The sequence below is a fragment of the Crinia signifera genome, chromosome 4 (genome assembly GCF_055691185.1).
Source record: "Crinia signifera chromosome 4, ASM5569118v1, whole genome shotgun sequence".
NCBI lineage: Eukaryota > Metazoa > Chordata > Amphibia > Anura > Myobatrachidae > Crinia > Crinia signifera.
Window position 1 is genome coordinate 210,371,094 of NC_139220.1, and position 17,942 is coordinate 210,389,035.

Below are 17,942 nucleotides of genomic sequence, written 5' to 3' on the forward strand. Positions count from 1 at the left end.
AGTTGGAGTCCACGTCCTTGCTGAATACCACACTTCTGCATGCAGTGAGGAGAAACATCGTGGCCGTAAGTCTGCTCCCACAGGCGTCCGTCCCCAGCTGAGTGAGTACGGACAGCCTTTGAGTGCAGGAAAAATCAAATATTATATTGCACTCATTATTCTGTAAGCAGCAACCACAATTTATCTATATGTCTCCCTGATCTAAAAAAAACCCACTGTCAGCACCTGTAGCCCGGAGTACAAAGCCATTACTATCTAACCTCATTGAAGGTCTGCTGTAAAACATCTGATACAGCACACAGAACAAGCTTTTCCCACTACGGTTCTATCGTGACTGTTTGAATTAAGCGTCATCCTTGCATAAAAAGCCTTTAAAAATATGGGCAAATAAATAACATCTAAAAAGACTGTGTTGAAAGTGGCACATTAAGCCTCAAGTTCTTGGCTAATGCACATTTGATTGCTTACTAACAAATACCGGTTGGAGAAATCTATTGTTCAAATTCAGAAATATATACACTCATTTAAGTGTTTTAAAGTTGAGCTGGCCAGCCTAACAATTTATTGGATGTCCATGTCCTTCATTTAAACTGTATTTTATTTATATATATTTTTCTTGCTATTATTATATGTATAATGTATTACATGTGTTTTAAGATGGCATACTAGCTTGTCTGCCTATTGATTAGGTGTGTGCTAATTATAAAGATCAAGATATTATATTAACAAAAAATAAAAAACATATTTTTTTACCAGTAATTCCAGTGTCACAATTGCGCTCTTTATATATTCTTGTGATATTCTTTGAAAATTTTACCTACTTTTGGGGTTTTGCAGATACTCCCCAGTTAAGAGCTGCAAGTGTAACACTTTATAATTATTTAAGGAAATTGTATTGGTTAATGTGCGCCTGATTTTGAGTCTCTGTTCCATCCCGCACAGTGTCACGGGTGGATGTGTGTCTAAAGATATCACACATCATCATTCTGTGGCGCTCTGTGTGGAGGAAGCAGAGGATGCAATTAAGCATTGAATAGGCGCCCACTGCTATTTCCCCCATTGGAAATAGTGGAGGGATTGAATGTGTCTCATGTAGTGGGCATTTCTATTACTTCAGAAATGTACAGACCAAGCACTTCCTCTAGGCTTCTGCCATGCCCCAAAGTGTCCATGCTGAGCAGGTTTAGGTAGGAATGTGTTTTTTGTGTCTTGTGTATTATTTTGCTCAGTAATACACCTATGTTAACTGTAGGATATGTACTTGCTGTTTACTTTGTTTGGGTCTAGACTACTTTGAAGGGGCAGTAATTACAAATGCTTCTTCCAGCCTACCCCGGTGGGATCCGTCCATGTAGATTCTGGAACATCTGCTATAACCAGGGACAGCCATGTCCATCGGGAGCGACCATCACAGACTCAACCCCTGAGAAACCAGGTCAGTTCTTTCCCTGCTAAGTAACACACTACGTTCTACCCATGTTTATCATGCACCTATTTTACCAGTAACAACTGGAGCATCTCTCTGCTGCTTTGCCTGGCATTAACCCTAAATAAAATAATCTTCTGGTAAATCACATGTTTATTTGTGTGTTTGCTTAGAGTAAGCACTGGGAGAGTATCCTGCCCTTTATGCTGAATGATTTGCTCCAAGTTATTTCCTAAGCTCCAAAAGCATCAGTTTTACTTTTACAGTGGTACTGGGTATAACATGTCCTCCTTGGCTGTCATTCTGTTCTGTGTCCTGCAAGTCATGTTTATAGGTCCTCTACCCCTATGACTCCTATAGCAAACACCTATCAAATCTATCCCAAACGGATATTTTTGTGTCATTTCTCTATTGCATACTATAAAATGTTGTAATGTTATTAGTTGCTAGGAGCAACACATACATGTGCCTTTTTTAGTAAATGTACGTATATATATATATATATATATATATATATATATATATATATATATATATATATATATAATTTCCATTCTTTGTGCCTAATGTAAGTAGTAACTCTTAATGATCCATTGCATGCTTCTAGTGTATCCCAGGTATGACACTGGTGCAGTAGACAAATGAGACGGTGATATGGTTTGATCATACTCGTTTTTAGTATAGAAAGCATTGTAGCTCATAGGCAAAAATATTGACATTCATTCTAGTTTGATGTTAAGATCCTTATCTGAATAAAAAATTGCCACCACCTTCTCATACATTTAAATGGACCCTTCCGATTTTGAATGACAACTCTCATCATAATACAGTTTACACGCTACATTTTTTATTGTATTTATTTATATAGACATTGGAGTCATAAAGGTTTATTGTATAAACATATGTTTGTTAGAAACTAGGCAGTCTATTATGAGTTGCTGCACAATCCAAATCTTTTAGTGTAGTTGATATTTGTCTTAAGAGATATTCCTCTTGACAGTCCGGTGTTCATTGAGGAGGAAAAGAGTGTAACATCATTGTCTGGGCCAAGTCAAAATGAGATCCCATGATAAGCAAGTACATGGGAACCACATTAATGGTCTAATTCAACATGGATTGTTAATTGGAGAAACAGCAGTTCCCTGCAATCAAAAAGTCACGGCCCAGAAAGAAAGAATAAGCGTCCATTGCAAATCTGCTAATGTATCGCAAATAGCACTGCATTCATAGATGCATTCACATAAACCATAACATAGACTTTTCTTTTTTTCATCTTTGCCATTCTAAAGGTGCCCATACACTAGTAAGATTTATCTTCAGATCTGACTGGTTGGAACAAAAACATGATTATGGATGAGTGACAGTTTGTCAGTTTTCCAGCATTTCCAAGCAAATGGTCATCTGTCATTTGCTCTCTTCCATAACCATGTTTTTGTTCCAACCAGACAGATCTGAAGATAAATATGCATGTGTATGGCCACCTTAAGGCTTCCACTAATCTGCTAAAGATCAGGCTGAGTGTGGTCAATGCAGAGTCGTGTCCCAATAACACCTGGGCACGCCTGTGTTTTTACAAACACACCCAGAAAATTCCATGTTTCCGCCCCTAAACGCTGGCTTCCTGTCAATCAAACGGCGGCTGCTATGAGATTGCTATGTGTGCGGATATTTATTTCCAATATGCATGTGCGCAGTGCAAGAGCTTTGCATGCACATTCATTTTATATTCTACCAGGTTATTTAATTCTCTAATTAGTGATCCATTCTGAATTAGTCCCTAAATTATGTATGTCAAACAGCTGTATGTAAACTCCATGTCTGCTACATATAGGAAATGTTGAGATTTAAAGGAGATTGCCTCTTAAGTGCATTTATTGGGGTGAAGTTTTCACTAATATTCTTAACTTTTTTACTTTTGTAATGTAGCTGCAAATTTATAGTCCATTTAGTTCAACATTGCTTTGACCGCGATTAATGCTGAGCCTTAGTGGTCATTTTGAATTAGAATCACTGATAAGGGCATACACACATTGGGATGTGTGCTAAGCCTTTTTGCTAAGCTTTTTATGGCAGGCTATTTCCCAGTGTCTAGATCGCCCATACAGATGCATAAATTTTGTTAAGTGATTTTACTTAAGCAAGGATAGTGGTCCTGGATGATGTAGATTGTGATCGCTATCGCTCATTCTGTACACATATATATATATATATATATATATATATATATATATATATATATATATATATATATATATATATATATATATATATATATAGTTTTTAAGAAATTGCTTTTTGTCTCTATACAACTTTTGGAGGATTTGCAAGACCTGGCTATCTTTTCCAAGTTGTTGGAGAGCAAGTTGTGTGTAGACTGTCCCATAAAGACACATCTCATTCCCTTTTTTTAATATAACTGATTATTTAAATTTTTAATTTGCAGTTGCAGGCTATTGACGTTCAAATTTGTCCACTTTGAACTTTTTTCAAAACATAGAACATAATGATTTGAAACTTTAGTCGTATTCTAAATACATTTTTAATTGGTTCTCTAAGTGTTCCATCAGACTAGACATATCAAGGATGCCATTCTCTAATATACAAGGACAAAATCTATTGTATCTTTGTCCTCCCTGTAGTGCTGCAAATATAATGCTGTATGTTGTCATGATAATATCTTAGTCTGTACATCTTTACATGTCGGTAACAATAAATAAATATATATATATATATATATATATATATATATATATATATATATATATATATATATATCCCACAATAGTGTTATATGGTGCCCTTACATATGATTAGAATTTAACCCATTTCTGTCTTTCCCCAATCCTTATTTAACCAATTTGTACACACTTAAGATTTTTCTTTCATGTAAAAAACATTTGTTAATACATGTATAAAAACATTAAAACCAACTTTTAGGTAGTTAATGCTTGCCTTTGGTATTATCCTTTGATTATGGATGATATCAACAAACACGACGCGTTTCGTCTCATTCTAGAGACTTCATCAGGGGTGTGCCAATTATTTTGTAATAATCTGAAAGAATCTTTATAGTGATATAAACTGTATACGTTGTCTCAATTTATTGTAGTATTTCTGGTGTCTTTTTAGTTTTTCTTTTATTGGAAGCTCCTTAACGCCTTCCTATTTAGTAGCTTGGGTGTAAATCCTTATATGTAAGTTTTGTTTCTGTACCGTTCACAATGGATTATGCTGACAGGACTCTATGATTATTCACTCCTGTATGTTTAAATGATTCCATAGGCATGTATATCACCCGGTTAGGAATACCATCTTTTACTAATCCTCTAAAAGTAGATATGTAGTCACACCTTTTAGGGTTAGATCAATAGAAAATCTGAAGGAGATTGTTCTACAGATCTTCTGGGGATGTGGGGTTGCTCAAATTTTTCTGTCTCCATGTAATCCTAGACAGACTTGAGGACATTGACCTATGCATTCTGTGGGGACCATATCATTACTTCCAGGACTACTTTGGCTTTACACTGAAGATTAGTTTTTAATGGCATTGACTATCTCTTTGGAGTCGTCCTTTAGTACTACAGTGTACTAAGCAAAGTATTCCTTTTATAACCGGTAAAAACAGATGTGTCCACATCTAAAGCTGGCCATACATCAGAAAGATCGATCTTAAGATCGATTGCACTCATGATTGTGTACAATTTCCCTTGAAATCCCCAGCAGTCCTTGGTGGTTTTTGGACACACAATCCATCATACAATCAGTCATACAATCCATCTGCTGCATGATTTTGTACACAAGATGTGCACACAATCTGCATACAATCCATCATACAATCAGTCATACAATCCATCTTATGATTGATTGTATGATTGTGTACACAAGATGTGCACACAATCTGCATACAATCCATCTTACAATCAATTGAGATTGTATGATTGGGTACAATATCTTTCTGATGTATGGCCAGCTTAAGCTCCATGCAGTACAAGTTACTTTATACGTAATGCCGGGATTCCCAAAGGTTTTAAATCACGGCACCCCCGAAGCATCAGAAATGTTTTTGCGGCACCCATATGCTAAAGATTTCTTATTGAGAAAGTCCGAAGCCAATATTAAGTAAAATAAATTGTTTATATCTCATCTTCATTGTTATGTGGTAATGGGCAGCATTCACTTCTGTTTGTTCACAATTTGACCATTATAATGGACATAAAAAAAACTTGAATTGGTCCTGGACCACAAACCCAGGGCACCCCTGCAAGTCCCCCAAGGCACCCAGGGTGCCACGACACACAGTTTGGGAACTGACATAACGAATGAGCTCCATTTGACGGTAGAGTTGGGCATCTTTTTTGGCAACTTTTTCCATTAAAATTCATGTTACTCACAAAACAGAATGAATAGCACACAAGCAGCTTCTCTTTTAAAATGATCTGCATACAAAATTATGTTTTTGTTTTTTTCTGGGAAACTTATGTAGCTATAGACATGGCCACTTTGTTTTGCAAATAAGATGTATTTTAATTGTAAATGTTACTGAAGGGCTGTTTAACTCAAAAGGAGGCTAGATGTACCTGAACATGTACTGGAATATGACCAGTTCTGAAAATGTCTACGTTTTTATCTTTGTTCTCATGTGAGATTTTAGTTGACATTTAAGCATTTATGTAGCTTTAAAAGTGTATTAACAAATACCATTTGGACTGATGCTTTGGAGCTTTGTGAAACAAGAACATCTTTCTACTATCCCATTACTTTTGTGTATTTATAATGTATTTGCACTGCTGTACCAGCCCTCTCTTGCCAGAGAAAGCACAATGCACGTCTCCTTTTTCCGTATGGAGAGGGCTGAGTATATTGCTCTGCTTGCAGCACGCGGCCATAGCTTGGCTTTCTACTCACCCTCACTAACACAGTGATCTGTTTCCATTGCTTTGGCTGCTGACCTCCTTCTCCCCAAATCCCCCTCACCTTGCAATCGCATGCTTCCTAATGCCTCTGCGCAGACGGGTGCCCCAGACCGCCGAGGAGCTTGGGAGCTACAGGCCGGCAGACAGGCTCACCCCGCATACCTGGCACCTCACCTGGCATCAGACCGGCATGGGGGATCTGTGCAGGTATTAGAGCATGTTGGGTTTATTCTTTGGAATCACATGACAAATTATAAAGAAATGTTGTACGAGATTATTAGCATATCGGTAACAGAATCTTTTGAGTAATATGGGAATTAATCAGTAAAAGAATCTTTGAGTAATATGGGAATTAATCTTAAGTGCATGTGTTAAGGGAGGTTTCCATCAATTATTGTACTAGAATCTGCGGTAGGGGGTGGGGGTGGTATCCTATTAATTTTGGAGCTAATTCCTATACTCCAGTGTATTTCCTTAAGTAAGGAAATGTGTGCTGCCAGTGAGTGAGCTGAAAGTTCTGTGGAGCAGTGGTTCTCATCCTCAGTCATCAAGGACCCCCAGCAGTTCACGTTTACAGGTCTCTCCACACAGAATCGAAAGTGAAGTAATTAGCTCCACCTGTGGATCTCTTAAAATGAGTACACCTGTGCACCTGCAGGGTGACCTGGAACACATGAACTGTTGGGAGTCCTTGAGCATCAAAGAAAAGAACCACTGCTGTAGGGCCCGGTGTGGTAGCGGCAGTGCCATATTCTGTCACTCCCAGATCCTGCATGACAAGCACACATAGAATAGGATGCTAGAGTTCAGTTAGTTAATGACTTAGTGACATCTATTGTGAGTTGAATAATAATTGTATACACAGTATATACGTTTTAAGGGCACAACGTTTAGAAAAAAAAAAACTTTTTACTAGCATGCAAGATACAACTTTGTTTAATTTATTTTTGTATTAGTCCTGTGCTTTGTGTGACCATTGCTTGTTTTATTATTGTCTGGCACAGGTGATGAGTTCAACCAATGGGCAGCTGAATGCCGATGACCAAACAGGTGGTCACTCCAACGCACCGATCACAGCGCAGGCCGACGTGGAGGTTGTGGAGGAAGCAAAGTATGTGCCACCTACTTCTGTACTATTTGGATTCCTACCCTGCATGTGTCTCCCATCTACACCTCTTCCCATGTGCCTCATCAACATTACTGTCTTTGTGCCTTTTTGTCAGCACATCTTACCTACACTATACAATCACCGCCTAAAGTCTTTTCTGCATGCAAGCTTAGTTTTTAAGAGGACACATATTGCTGCACAGCCACAACTGCTAGTCATACTGTCTGTAAAGTGATTGGTGCCACGTCTATAGATAGAATGAGGGGTTTTGGGGCTGCTCGTGTATGCCATAATAACCAGTTTGTGTGATCATTACAGGGCTTAGAAAGGGGATAAGATTGTTTAGGTGTTTCTCACTCCAGCTTCTGAATCTCCTTTCTTCATTATTTATTTCAATTTTACAAAATGTTCACATTAAGTGTAATGTAACGCTAGCCACCTTACTATATCCAGTGTGTTTTTTTGTTTTGTTACCTCTTTGGTGTTGCCATTAGTAGTAGTCAGATGTCTGGAATATCCTATGCCAGGGAAACACCTGCCCACCATTGATGTAATCATTAGAGCTAGCCTGGGAATTACCTGTCATTATAAAGTGTATCTGTATACATCAGTGCACTCCTAAGGCATTTGCCATGAAACAGCAATTGATCAGTCAGCTAGTAATGCCAAATCTACATTTAAGACCACTGGATTGGGCCCTGATTTTCAAAATCAGCTGCAGATAGACAGAAAACAGGAAATCTCCAAACCGTTAAATAGATTTACGTTAATCATATGGCATTGTGGTCTCTATCTAGTATAAGAATTCTTACATGTTGCCCTCTGCCAAGAAGGAAGGAAGCTGGTTTATCGCCAAGTGTCTGGACAGTCACAGCCTCTCCTGACCTTAATATCCCTTTATTCTGACCTGCAAGGCATGTTGTCTGCATGGCTGCATCCCCCATCCTCTCCCTAGTGTCTCTTGGGTGTATTAATATATCTTTCTCTCTCTCTGTCTTTTAACACTCTGTAGCTGCGTGAAAATGCTCAACTTGTGGTGAGTCTCTCTCTGCGGAGCGCACACCAGGGAGAGGACCCCTTCTAATTTATCCATGTGTACCTATTCCGGGGTAGTGCTCATTAGGCCATCCAGCCTAGTTATGGAATAAATAACAAGAGCTTGCTTTCCGGGGATTTCTGGCTCAGACGTTTACAGGTCGCAGCTTTGGTTGTGCATTTTTTTGTTGGGAGGAAAGCTAAGCTTAAGCCCCATACACATATGCCGAGGGCTGGCGATATTGTGCGTACACACTGAATGATATTGGCTGCTGATACCGTTCAGTGACGTCACTGGGATCCGCTAAACATGCAGTTTGTTTGGCTATCAATAGCCAAATTGGCTTGCATGTTCAGCATACATCAATCATTAACAATGCATGGGCGTGTGCATCGTTAATTATGTGAAAGCCCTTACAGAGCGATATCTTTCACTATATCCTCTAGTGTGTATGGGCCTTTTATATGGAAAAGTTGGTTATCCTTGTATTTAGTTGAGTTGCTGTAGGTCAGTGGTGTCAAACTCATGGCCCTCCAGCTATTGTGGAACTACACATCCCAGCAAGCCCTGACACCGATTTTATATAATGGATTGCTAAAACTGTGGCAGGGCATACTGGGATGAGTAGTTCCACAACACCTGGAGGGCCATGAGTTTGACACCTCTTATGATATGTACACACGGTGAGATTCCCTTGCTATTCGACTTAAGATTCGACTGCTATACAATCTTTGCTAACTCTGTACTTTTTACATACTATTCATGCTATCTACATTCGATTTGCACTATATAGTCATTGCTGCCCTGTCTGTCTGGGTTTCGATTTGTGCTGTCACGTGAGCGCGCATCGTGATCGCAAGGTAAAAAACCTGTGCAATCTTCATAAGATTTTGACTATATAGTCAAAATCTCATGCTGGATTGTAACACACTGTATATAACTTACCAGCAGACTGTCAGTTCTACACTGTTGAACAACAGTATTTCTCCACTCATTAGTTGCACCGTAGCAGCCTTCTGCCAGCTGGTCATTAGTTATTTTCATTGTGCCAACTGTACTGTACGGTACTTAATACATACATCCTGCCTGGTGAGCTGGGGTACAGCTAAGGGCATGTGCACACACCGCGGTTTTTATTAATTCTCCCCTCCTGTTCCATTTTCTAACAATGGAATACAAGAGAGACCATCATTAAACTTTCAGGAGGGACAGAGTGCCTGTGTCTAGAGAGAGCGGTGTCCATTCCAGGCAGGCACTTCTTTTTTGTTAACCCCAATCTGCTCTTGCATTCTGTAACTTCATGGTGTTTAATTACCATTATGAAAGGTTGGTCTCTCATATGCACTCTGAAATCTAATGGTTATGTGGACGTAGCGCAAGGCTCACTACTCATGCAGAAGGATTAGAAATTCGTTTTGGAAGTGAATTGATTCATAGAGCCAGATATTTCAAGCTTCACAAAGTGATAATTTGGAGAGTGATAAACAACCAGCCAATCAGCTCCTACCTGTCATTTTTCAAATTCAGCCTATAACATGGCAGGAGCTGGTTGCTTACCACACTCCATATTATAACTTTTTGAAGCTAGATCCATCTTGCCCATAGTATAACTGTTTAAAGGAGCTATATTCAGACCTGAAAATATGTATGTTGTTGTTATTCTGACTGATTAAAACAAGGGTACTAACTTTCAATGGGAGTCATTTAGAAGTCAGACACTTTATTGTAACTTATTTTATAACCAGCTTGTGGTTTTCTTGCAGTTTCTTATTCACTATGTATACATAGTAAGTAAATACAGTTTATATACAAGGCCACTGTTTGTAGCTGTGCTGCATATTGATGCGCTCCTTTTCAAGCTGCACTAGGGAATTGGTAGTCATTCAGATGTGAGGCAGGGCATGGAAATCGGAAGAGATGGCATTCTTGCAGTGAATATAAATTATGCAGGCATCCAACGTGACTAGTTATATATACTTCCATGCACTTTGATGCACTTTTAAAGATCATAAATATTTCTATATACTTTAAAAACAATAGTGACATCCACAGGCTAGAAGTAGGTATTGCACTAAATTAACCACTTGTTAAGTCTGTACAATCTTTTTTTTTTTTTACTGACCTGGGCACTGAAAATTGATTCTTTGATCTCCTAAAGTAGTCCCCGAATGACTGAATAAAACTTTTCTGGTCAGTTTTCAATGACCGTTCCTTATACCCCAATCACCGCACACCACATTCAAAGTGAATGGGCAGAAATTCACCAGGTATGTGGTCCTGCTGGCATCACTTTAGTTTTTCGCTGAGTCCTTCAGCGCATGCAAAAAGTAGTGCAACACATATATTTTAAAAAGAAAATTAAAAAGTAGAAAAAAATAAAGATTTTATAATTTTTTTTTAACTTTAAGTCTTTATTTCAATTTCCATAAACATACAAATCATAATCATAAAAAGACACTGTGGTACAGGAATACATCACATCATAAACTCTGTCTAATGACTGCGCTGCTCAGCTGGCCGAAGATAAACAAGAATACACTAATTATATGAAGATAGGGTCGAGACGACTGTTGTGGCTTACATACTTTTGCCAATCTTCTTTGATACCTGGCCTGGAAGAAAGGCATTTTGCCCATATTTATTTGGGCCTAAGTCATATAGAGGATACCCCGTGCTTACTTAGAGAACGGGCTAAGGGTAGACCCTGCTTTAGTTTCCCTTAGGGGGCCCGGGTCAGCTACCCCTATAGGGGGCAAGGTATAAGGACTACATCTATCGACTAAGAGTGGAGTATATGCTTGGCATGATTCCTAGTCTGTCCCTGGATACTAATAAAATCCTGCCAATTTCCAGAAGTATTTGCTCCAGGGCCGGCTCTACCATTAGGCAGCTTTAGGCAGCTGCCTAGGGCGCCGGAATCTGGGGGGCGCCACCAAGTCTGCCTATCAAAAAAATCAATGATGTCTATGAGGATCCTTGTACTTAATGCAGGTGGTGGCTGTGGAACCTCTAAGATCTCACCTCCATACTTTCCCTGGGGGCATATTTCCCTACTTTGCTGCCCCCTCCTCTTTGTACTCTGTTGTGGTGGTGGTGGGGGGCTACAGGGAAAGCAGGGGACATGCCCACCTTCCCAGGGGGGCTGGGAGGACCCCCCCCCCAATGTTTAGGATCTTCCCCACCATTCCAGAATGTTAGGCAAGTATGGGGGGGGGGGGGGGGGGCAGTAGGTTGAACTTTTGCCTAGGGTGCTGAGTAGCCTTGCACCGGCCCTGATTTGTTCATCACATCTATGTAAATAGTGTTATAATTGCATCGTCGTGTCTAAGGATATAATATAACATGTGCGGGTGAGTTTTTATCCATATCTTGTATTATCATATGAACAACGTTGTGGAATTGCAAAAGTGTCCATGTTTATCTTGAATCACTCTCGAGTATAGAACTCATTATTATCAGTGTTGTGTGACCATGAAAAAAGAAAAATGAGAGAAGGGAGAAAAAAAAAAGGGATAAGAAGTGATAATATGTACTTAGTGCTTAAATCTCCATGTGTCATCAAAATTCCTTCCGATCCGCCATTGCCGTTTTATGTACATAGTTTTAATGTCTATCCTGGCCTATATAGCCATAACTTACAACCAAATAACGACCAAGCAGGTTACGAAATGTGTCTAATTGTAATATTACCCTCGTGTCTTAAAGATTTTATAATTTGCCTTATTTTGTTTACACCTAGACCATTCCATGTGTAGATAAGTAAATAGGTTTATATTGGATTGATGAGGTTTTTGTGTTCTTTTTAATACAACTGGCCAGATCGGTCCTTTCACCATCATACTCAATAAAAATAACTCCATTTAGGAATCCCACCATAGCAAATATTGGACAGCCCACATGCAGCAGAGGATCATTATGCCGGGAACAGAGGGTTATGTAATGGAGGGGGCGGAGCTGGGATTTACTAAGATGAGGTGGTGTATGCTGAATCATTTCACTAGTCTTTTATAATTTTATAATGGAAAAAAATGGGTAAGGAGCAAATGTAATGCGTCACGAAGACGAAGCTGCCCAACTATACACTGTGGGTTAGATCCCTTGGACCCACGAAATGGGTATCTTACGGAAGAAGGAGCGGTACAGTGTGGCGGCGCTAAAACTTTAATAGTCTGTGAGAAAAAAAGATGAAAATAATGTAGCAATACTTAATAAGGATAAGTATTCCAACATAATTTAGTTTTGTTTTTTTTGGTAGTTTACAAACGGTTTAGCACTACCGCACTATACTGCTCCTTCTACCGGTTCGTAATTTTATGCGCATGCATCAACGTATGTGTAGAGCGAAACCTGTTATACAATATTTTTTACAAGAAAAATATTGCCTATGAATAAATTGAGGTATAATTCCTTCTATTGGAACAGTACCATATGCTGATGGGGATATCCTGCACAATTGTAAAATAAAAATTCATATTACCACACAAAAGCTATTTGGTAAAAGTAACCTCTAAATATACACTAGTATGAAAGATTTCTATATATTTAGAATCTGAGCGTGGCTGTTGTCTCCTACTTATGCGCCTTCAATTTTTGTAGAAAGCAATCAGGTGATTGGGTCAATAATTGAACAGCATATTTCAATGACCATGCAATACCTATCTGTCTGCTGGACCTGATTAAATCGCCTAACCTGTCTGATGGATCCGATAATGGGCAGTCTGACATTTCCCATGTTCCTCACCAGAAAAGGATCACCGATATTGTATGGCCATATTAAAGCTGTGTACACACGGAGCAATATGATTGCTGGCAATATATTGCTCAGCAATCATATTGCTCAGTGTTTTCCGTTTTCATCAGCGACCAGAGATGGTTGCATATGAAAATGTCACACTTCCGGGAGAAGAACCAGAAAAAGAAAGATAGGAACAGCGCTGTACTGAATACCCCTGGATTACAATAAGTATTATCACAATACTAATGTGCACATTTTTGTGGGGACTTGAACTGTCTAAACCTACTAACTGGCTCTGCTAATGAGCAATGAAAGTCTGCAATTGCATGCATAACAAAACTAACCAGTTCTAACACCAAAGGGGGAGTTCTTGTTATGTTTGTGTGTCTTGTTTGTCTAAATTGGCCAAAATATTGTATTTTAAATGTGTAAATTTTATTAAATATTTCATATATTCAGTACAGCGCTGTTCCTATCTTTCTTTTTCTGGTTCTGTACATAAAAAAGGGGTTTTGGTAATCCCCCTACAGGTTCAGCAGCAGTACCGAATATACAATCAGCGCTCAGTATCATTGTGTGGAGTCTTTTGCCGGGAGAAGAGGCAGAGGAAGTTGCTCCTCCGACCAGCAACCATTAGGGGACTGAAAACGGGAGCGCCCACCCGGTGATTTTATCGCTGGTGCACACTCCTATCACTGGCAATATGATCGCTCAGCGACCATATTGCCAGTGATTGCCAGTGATTTTATGCCCGTGTGTACGCACCTTTTATCTCATATTTGAGGGCTTCAGCTTGTCACATAAAGGATTGTCAGACATTTCATAGTGAATGTCTAACATTAGTCTTGCAGACAGAGCTATGGGGGTAGATATTTTTGCTGTAGCACGCTATACTTGCTGCAGTCCCATTTACATCTACGCAGGCTTGAATTTGGTCTCCTGGGCTGACATGTTCAGTTACAATCTCCACACAAACCTAAAGAACTCTGCACTGACTGAGATACACAGCAATGATTGGTTTCATTTATTAACTTGGTTTCCATTTAGACTGACCAGTAATCCCATACATTTTATTTCAGATAACATCCAAATATATTGTTTTATCAGTGTCAGTGTGCATCAAATTTACCAGTTAATAAAATATTTAATACACATATTTTTAATCTCTTCTGCATTTGTCTATAGCACTTACACAAGGTGCAATCATATTGCTCAGTGTCCTGTTTTCATCAGCGACCAGAGATGGTCTCTGATGAAAAGGAGACTCTGCCGGGGGGGAGCCACAGGGGGAAACAGCTGGTTGCGACCAGTGATCATTAGGGGCTGAACACAGGAGCGTGCACCCGGCGATTTATCGCCCACAGCACATAAAAATCACTGGCAATATGGTTACTCAGTGACCATATTGCCAGCGATATGTGCTTAATATTGCTCTGTGTGTACACAGCTTTAGGGTTTAGAGAATGATGCACCATTTTTGCAATAAAGATACACTTCCTCCTGGCTGCCTGATAATCTGTATTGTAGTGTACAAAGGAAGATGGGGAAGCGGAGAGCTCAGATATTGCCTTTCTTCATGTCCACAGTCAAACGGCTAACAAAAGCTATAACAAGTTAAGCAGGGCACCTAAGGGAAAAAAATGGAACAAACAAGCATACAGAATCTATGTATGTTTCCAAGGAATAATGGTATTCAAAAGATAAATTCCAACAGAACAAGAACAGGTATATTTCAGGTCATATTCCTGTTTTTGCTCTTTCAAGTGCAGTTGTTTGTTGGACTTCTGTTTAGTTTTTATTTGGGCACCGAGGCCGCTTATACATTACCGTAGTGCCGCCAGGTTTGCGTATGTATTTTATATATTTTTTTATTTACTATTCTTAAATAAAGTCTCTGTTAGGCATCTGTCCGTTGAAGCTAATCTCAAGAACTACTGGACAGATTTTGATGTTTTTTTCAGTTCTATGGAGCATTTGTCAGTGAAGGTTTAGGCATATGAAACTTTTAATTTATGACAATAGGGAACAGAGCAGTGACAAGGTTTAGTTAAACAGAAATAGCCATTTGAGTGCTTTCTTGGCTTACGTTGTCTAAGCTGTTTTTTTTTTTTTTTTTAATTTAAAATTCTTTATTTGATTTTATATATGAAAAAAGAAGAAGAAACAAATACAAAAATAGAAACATAAATAATATCACAAACATACACTTACAATTATATTTACATGACTAACATACATTTAAATAATAACAATTACAGGTCATTGATCAATTACAATACATTATTTCACCACGCATACTCCTCCTAGCATTCTTTATTAATACAGTCCACTTTTTATAGATATTTCGGGATATTCCCCTTCCTTTCTACTTTCTTTTCCTTTCATTTAAATTCCTTTTTAATTTAGGCATTGATTCATGCAGCACATTATTATTAAATCGATATCTAACCCTTTATATACCAGATTTTATAGTGTAATTTTCAAATGTATTTACTTGTGCAAAAAAAAAAAGAAACTTTATCTATATATTCAAAATTTTTTACCTATTTACTTTAGTATTTACTCGTGTATAAATTCATTTCTATTAATTTACTTTTATTTAATAGTATGTGCATTTAATGTGCAAAAAACCATCTTCAACATATTTGACATATGTGATTTTTTTTTTTTTTTATATATATATAATTTGTGGCCATGTATTATCTTCCCTTTTACCACTCCCTCCCCCCCTCCCTCTTTCCTTACCCCTTTTCTTGTGTTGAATGAATCAGTGCCCATCATATCGCTGCTCTTCTTCTTCATCATTTATTTTATGTAGTCTGGAGTTCCGCCATCTATCCCATTTATCATGAAACCTAGTCATCGTTTTCCTTGTATAGTGCATATGGTTCTCGTGCCTAATCACATCTCTCACCAAGGCTCTCCATTTTACTATATCCGGTTGGTTCGTTGCGAACCAAGTTCGTGCAATGATCACTTTCGCCAGGGTCGTCAAAGTGATAATATACTGATATAGTTGTGTTTCATTGCTTCCTCCTAACTCTAATCCAAAAAGACATGCCCTGGGGCCGCACTGTGCTATATTTGGGACAGTAAGTCTAATATCATTCCATACCTCCTCCCAGAACATCTGTACTCTAGAGCATTCCCATATCAGGTGCCAAAACCCTGTTCCTTCCATGGTGCATTTTGGGCATCTAGTATTGTCCCTTATACCTGCCTTATATAGCATCATTGGAGTGCGGTAAACCCTGTGGAGGACATAAAAATATATCTGCTGGTATCTAATACTACTTGTTGCGTATTTAATTGACCTTAGTATGCTTTTCCAGTTTTCTGTTGACAGGTGACCTACATCCATTTCCCATTTGTTTTTTAATTTTTCTAATATCTCAGGATGTTGATTCGAGTTTATATTAGCATATAATTTAGAAATCTGCGACCTCCCATTCATAGTTTGTAACATTTTTTTAATGGGGGATGTGTAGGTCTCCAAAGTGTATCCTCCAAATTGCTTATATATGGCATGCCGTAGCTGGAGATATCTAAAAAATTGTTTATTTGGTATATTAAATTCAATACTCAATTGACTAAATGTTTTAAATTGTTCATTGTCATACAATTGTCCCATTTCCACTATACCACATTTTTCCCATATATTATCTACTGATATTTTTACAAACTCTTTATAATTCCTATTAAACCATATGGGACATTGGGCTTCTATTCCCGTCCATTCCCCCGTCTCATGCACCTGTCTCCAGATCAGTGCCATCTGTCGAAGCATTGGATGGATCCCTTTTAGGGGACATCCAGACAGCAGGAAATGAACTGGAGATTCCCACTGACCCATCTGCTTTTCAAAGAGGGCCTGGGTAGTTTGGTCCAGGTTGTTATTAACCCATCCCTGAGCATGTGCCAATTGTGAAGCCATGTAATAGTTTCTAAAGTTTGGCAGTGATAGTCCTCCTTTTTCTTTTGGTTTGTATAGGGTTCTGATTGCCACACGGGCTTGTTTATCTTTCCAGATAAATGAGAGTATGGTTTTTTCTATATGTGTGAATACTGCCTTGGATATATATATAGGTGAGTTTTGACAGACATATAGATATTTTGGCTGTACTGCCATCTTCATCATATTTATGCGCCCAGTGACTGTAATTGGAAGTTTTTTCCATATGTGTGCCTTTTCCTTAAACCAAACTGTAATTGGCTCTACATTTAACTGGACAAACATATGCATTTTTGGAGTTATCCAAATGCCCAAATACTTAAATTTAAGGGTCCATTTCAACTGGTACTGGTTACGATACTCCTCAGGTATCCTCCCTGATATTGGGAGCATGCTCGACTTGTCCCAGTTAATACGCAACCCTGATGCTCTCCCAAACCCTTTTACTTGATCTAGCATTATTTGAAGAGACTTCCCTGGTTCTTGCAAGAAGATTAGCATGTCATCGGCATAGAGTGCTATAACATCTACCTTTTCACCTATCGAGATTCCCCTGATATCTGGGTCTGACCTTATCTTACAGGCCAATGGCTCGATTGCCATGGCAAACAGGGCGGGGGATAGCGGACATCCCTGCCGAGTTCCTCTCCTAAGTTCAAAGGAATCTGAAACATATCCATTTACCGACATCATTGCGTGTGGGGATGTATACAGCATCTGGATATATTTGATGAATCGGGGCCCAAATCCCAGTTTCTGTAGGACTGCCCAC

General features: G+C 38.7%; 1 protein-coding gene across 5 annotated transcripts in view; it reads left to right on the top strand.

Annotated features, from left to right (window-relative positions):
- The window catches only part of CSNK1G1 (casein kinase 1 gamma 1), a 125,459-nt gene that overhangs the window by 90,092 nt on the left and 17,425 nt on the right, over nt 1-17,942 (top strand). For 2 of the 5 annotated variants that reach the window (XM_083183690.1, XM_083183688.1), the window contains 4 exons: nt 1,328-1,435; nt 6,436-6,546; nt 7,344-7,450; nt 8,460-8,483. In XM_083183690.1, coding sequence (XP_083039816.1) covers nt 1,328-1,435; nt 6,436-6,546; nt 7,344-7,450; nt 8,460-8,483 — 350 coding nt within the window. The remainder of the gene's footprint in view (nt 1-1,327; nt 1,436-6,435; nt 6,547-7,343; nt 7,451-8,459; nt 8,484-17,942) is intronic. The other 3 variants (XM_083183691.1, XM_083183692.1, XM_083183693.1) reach the window with 3 other exon arrangements.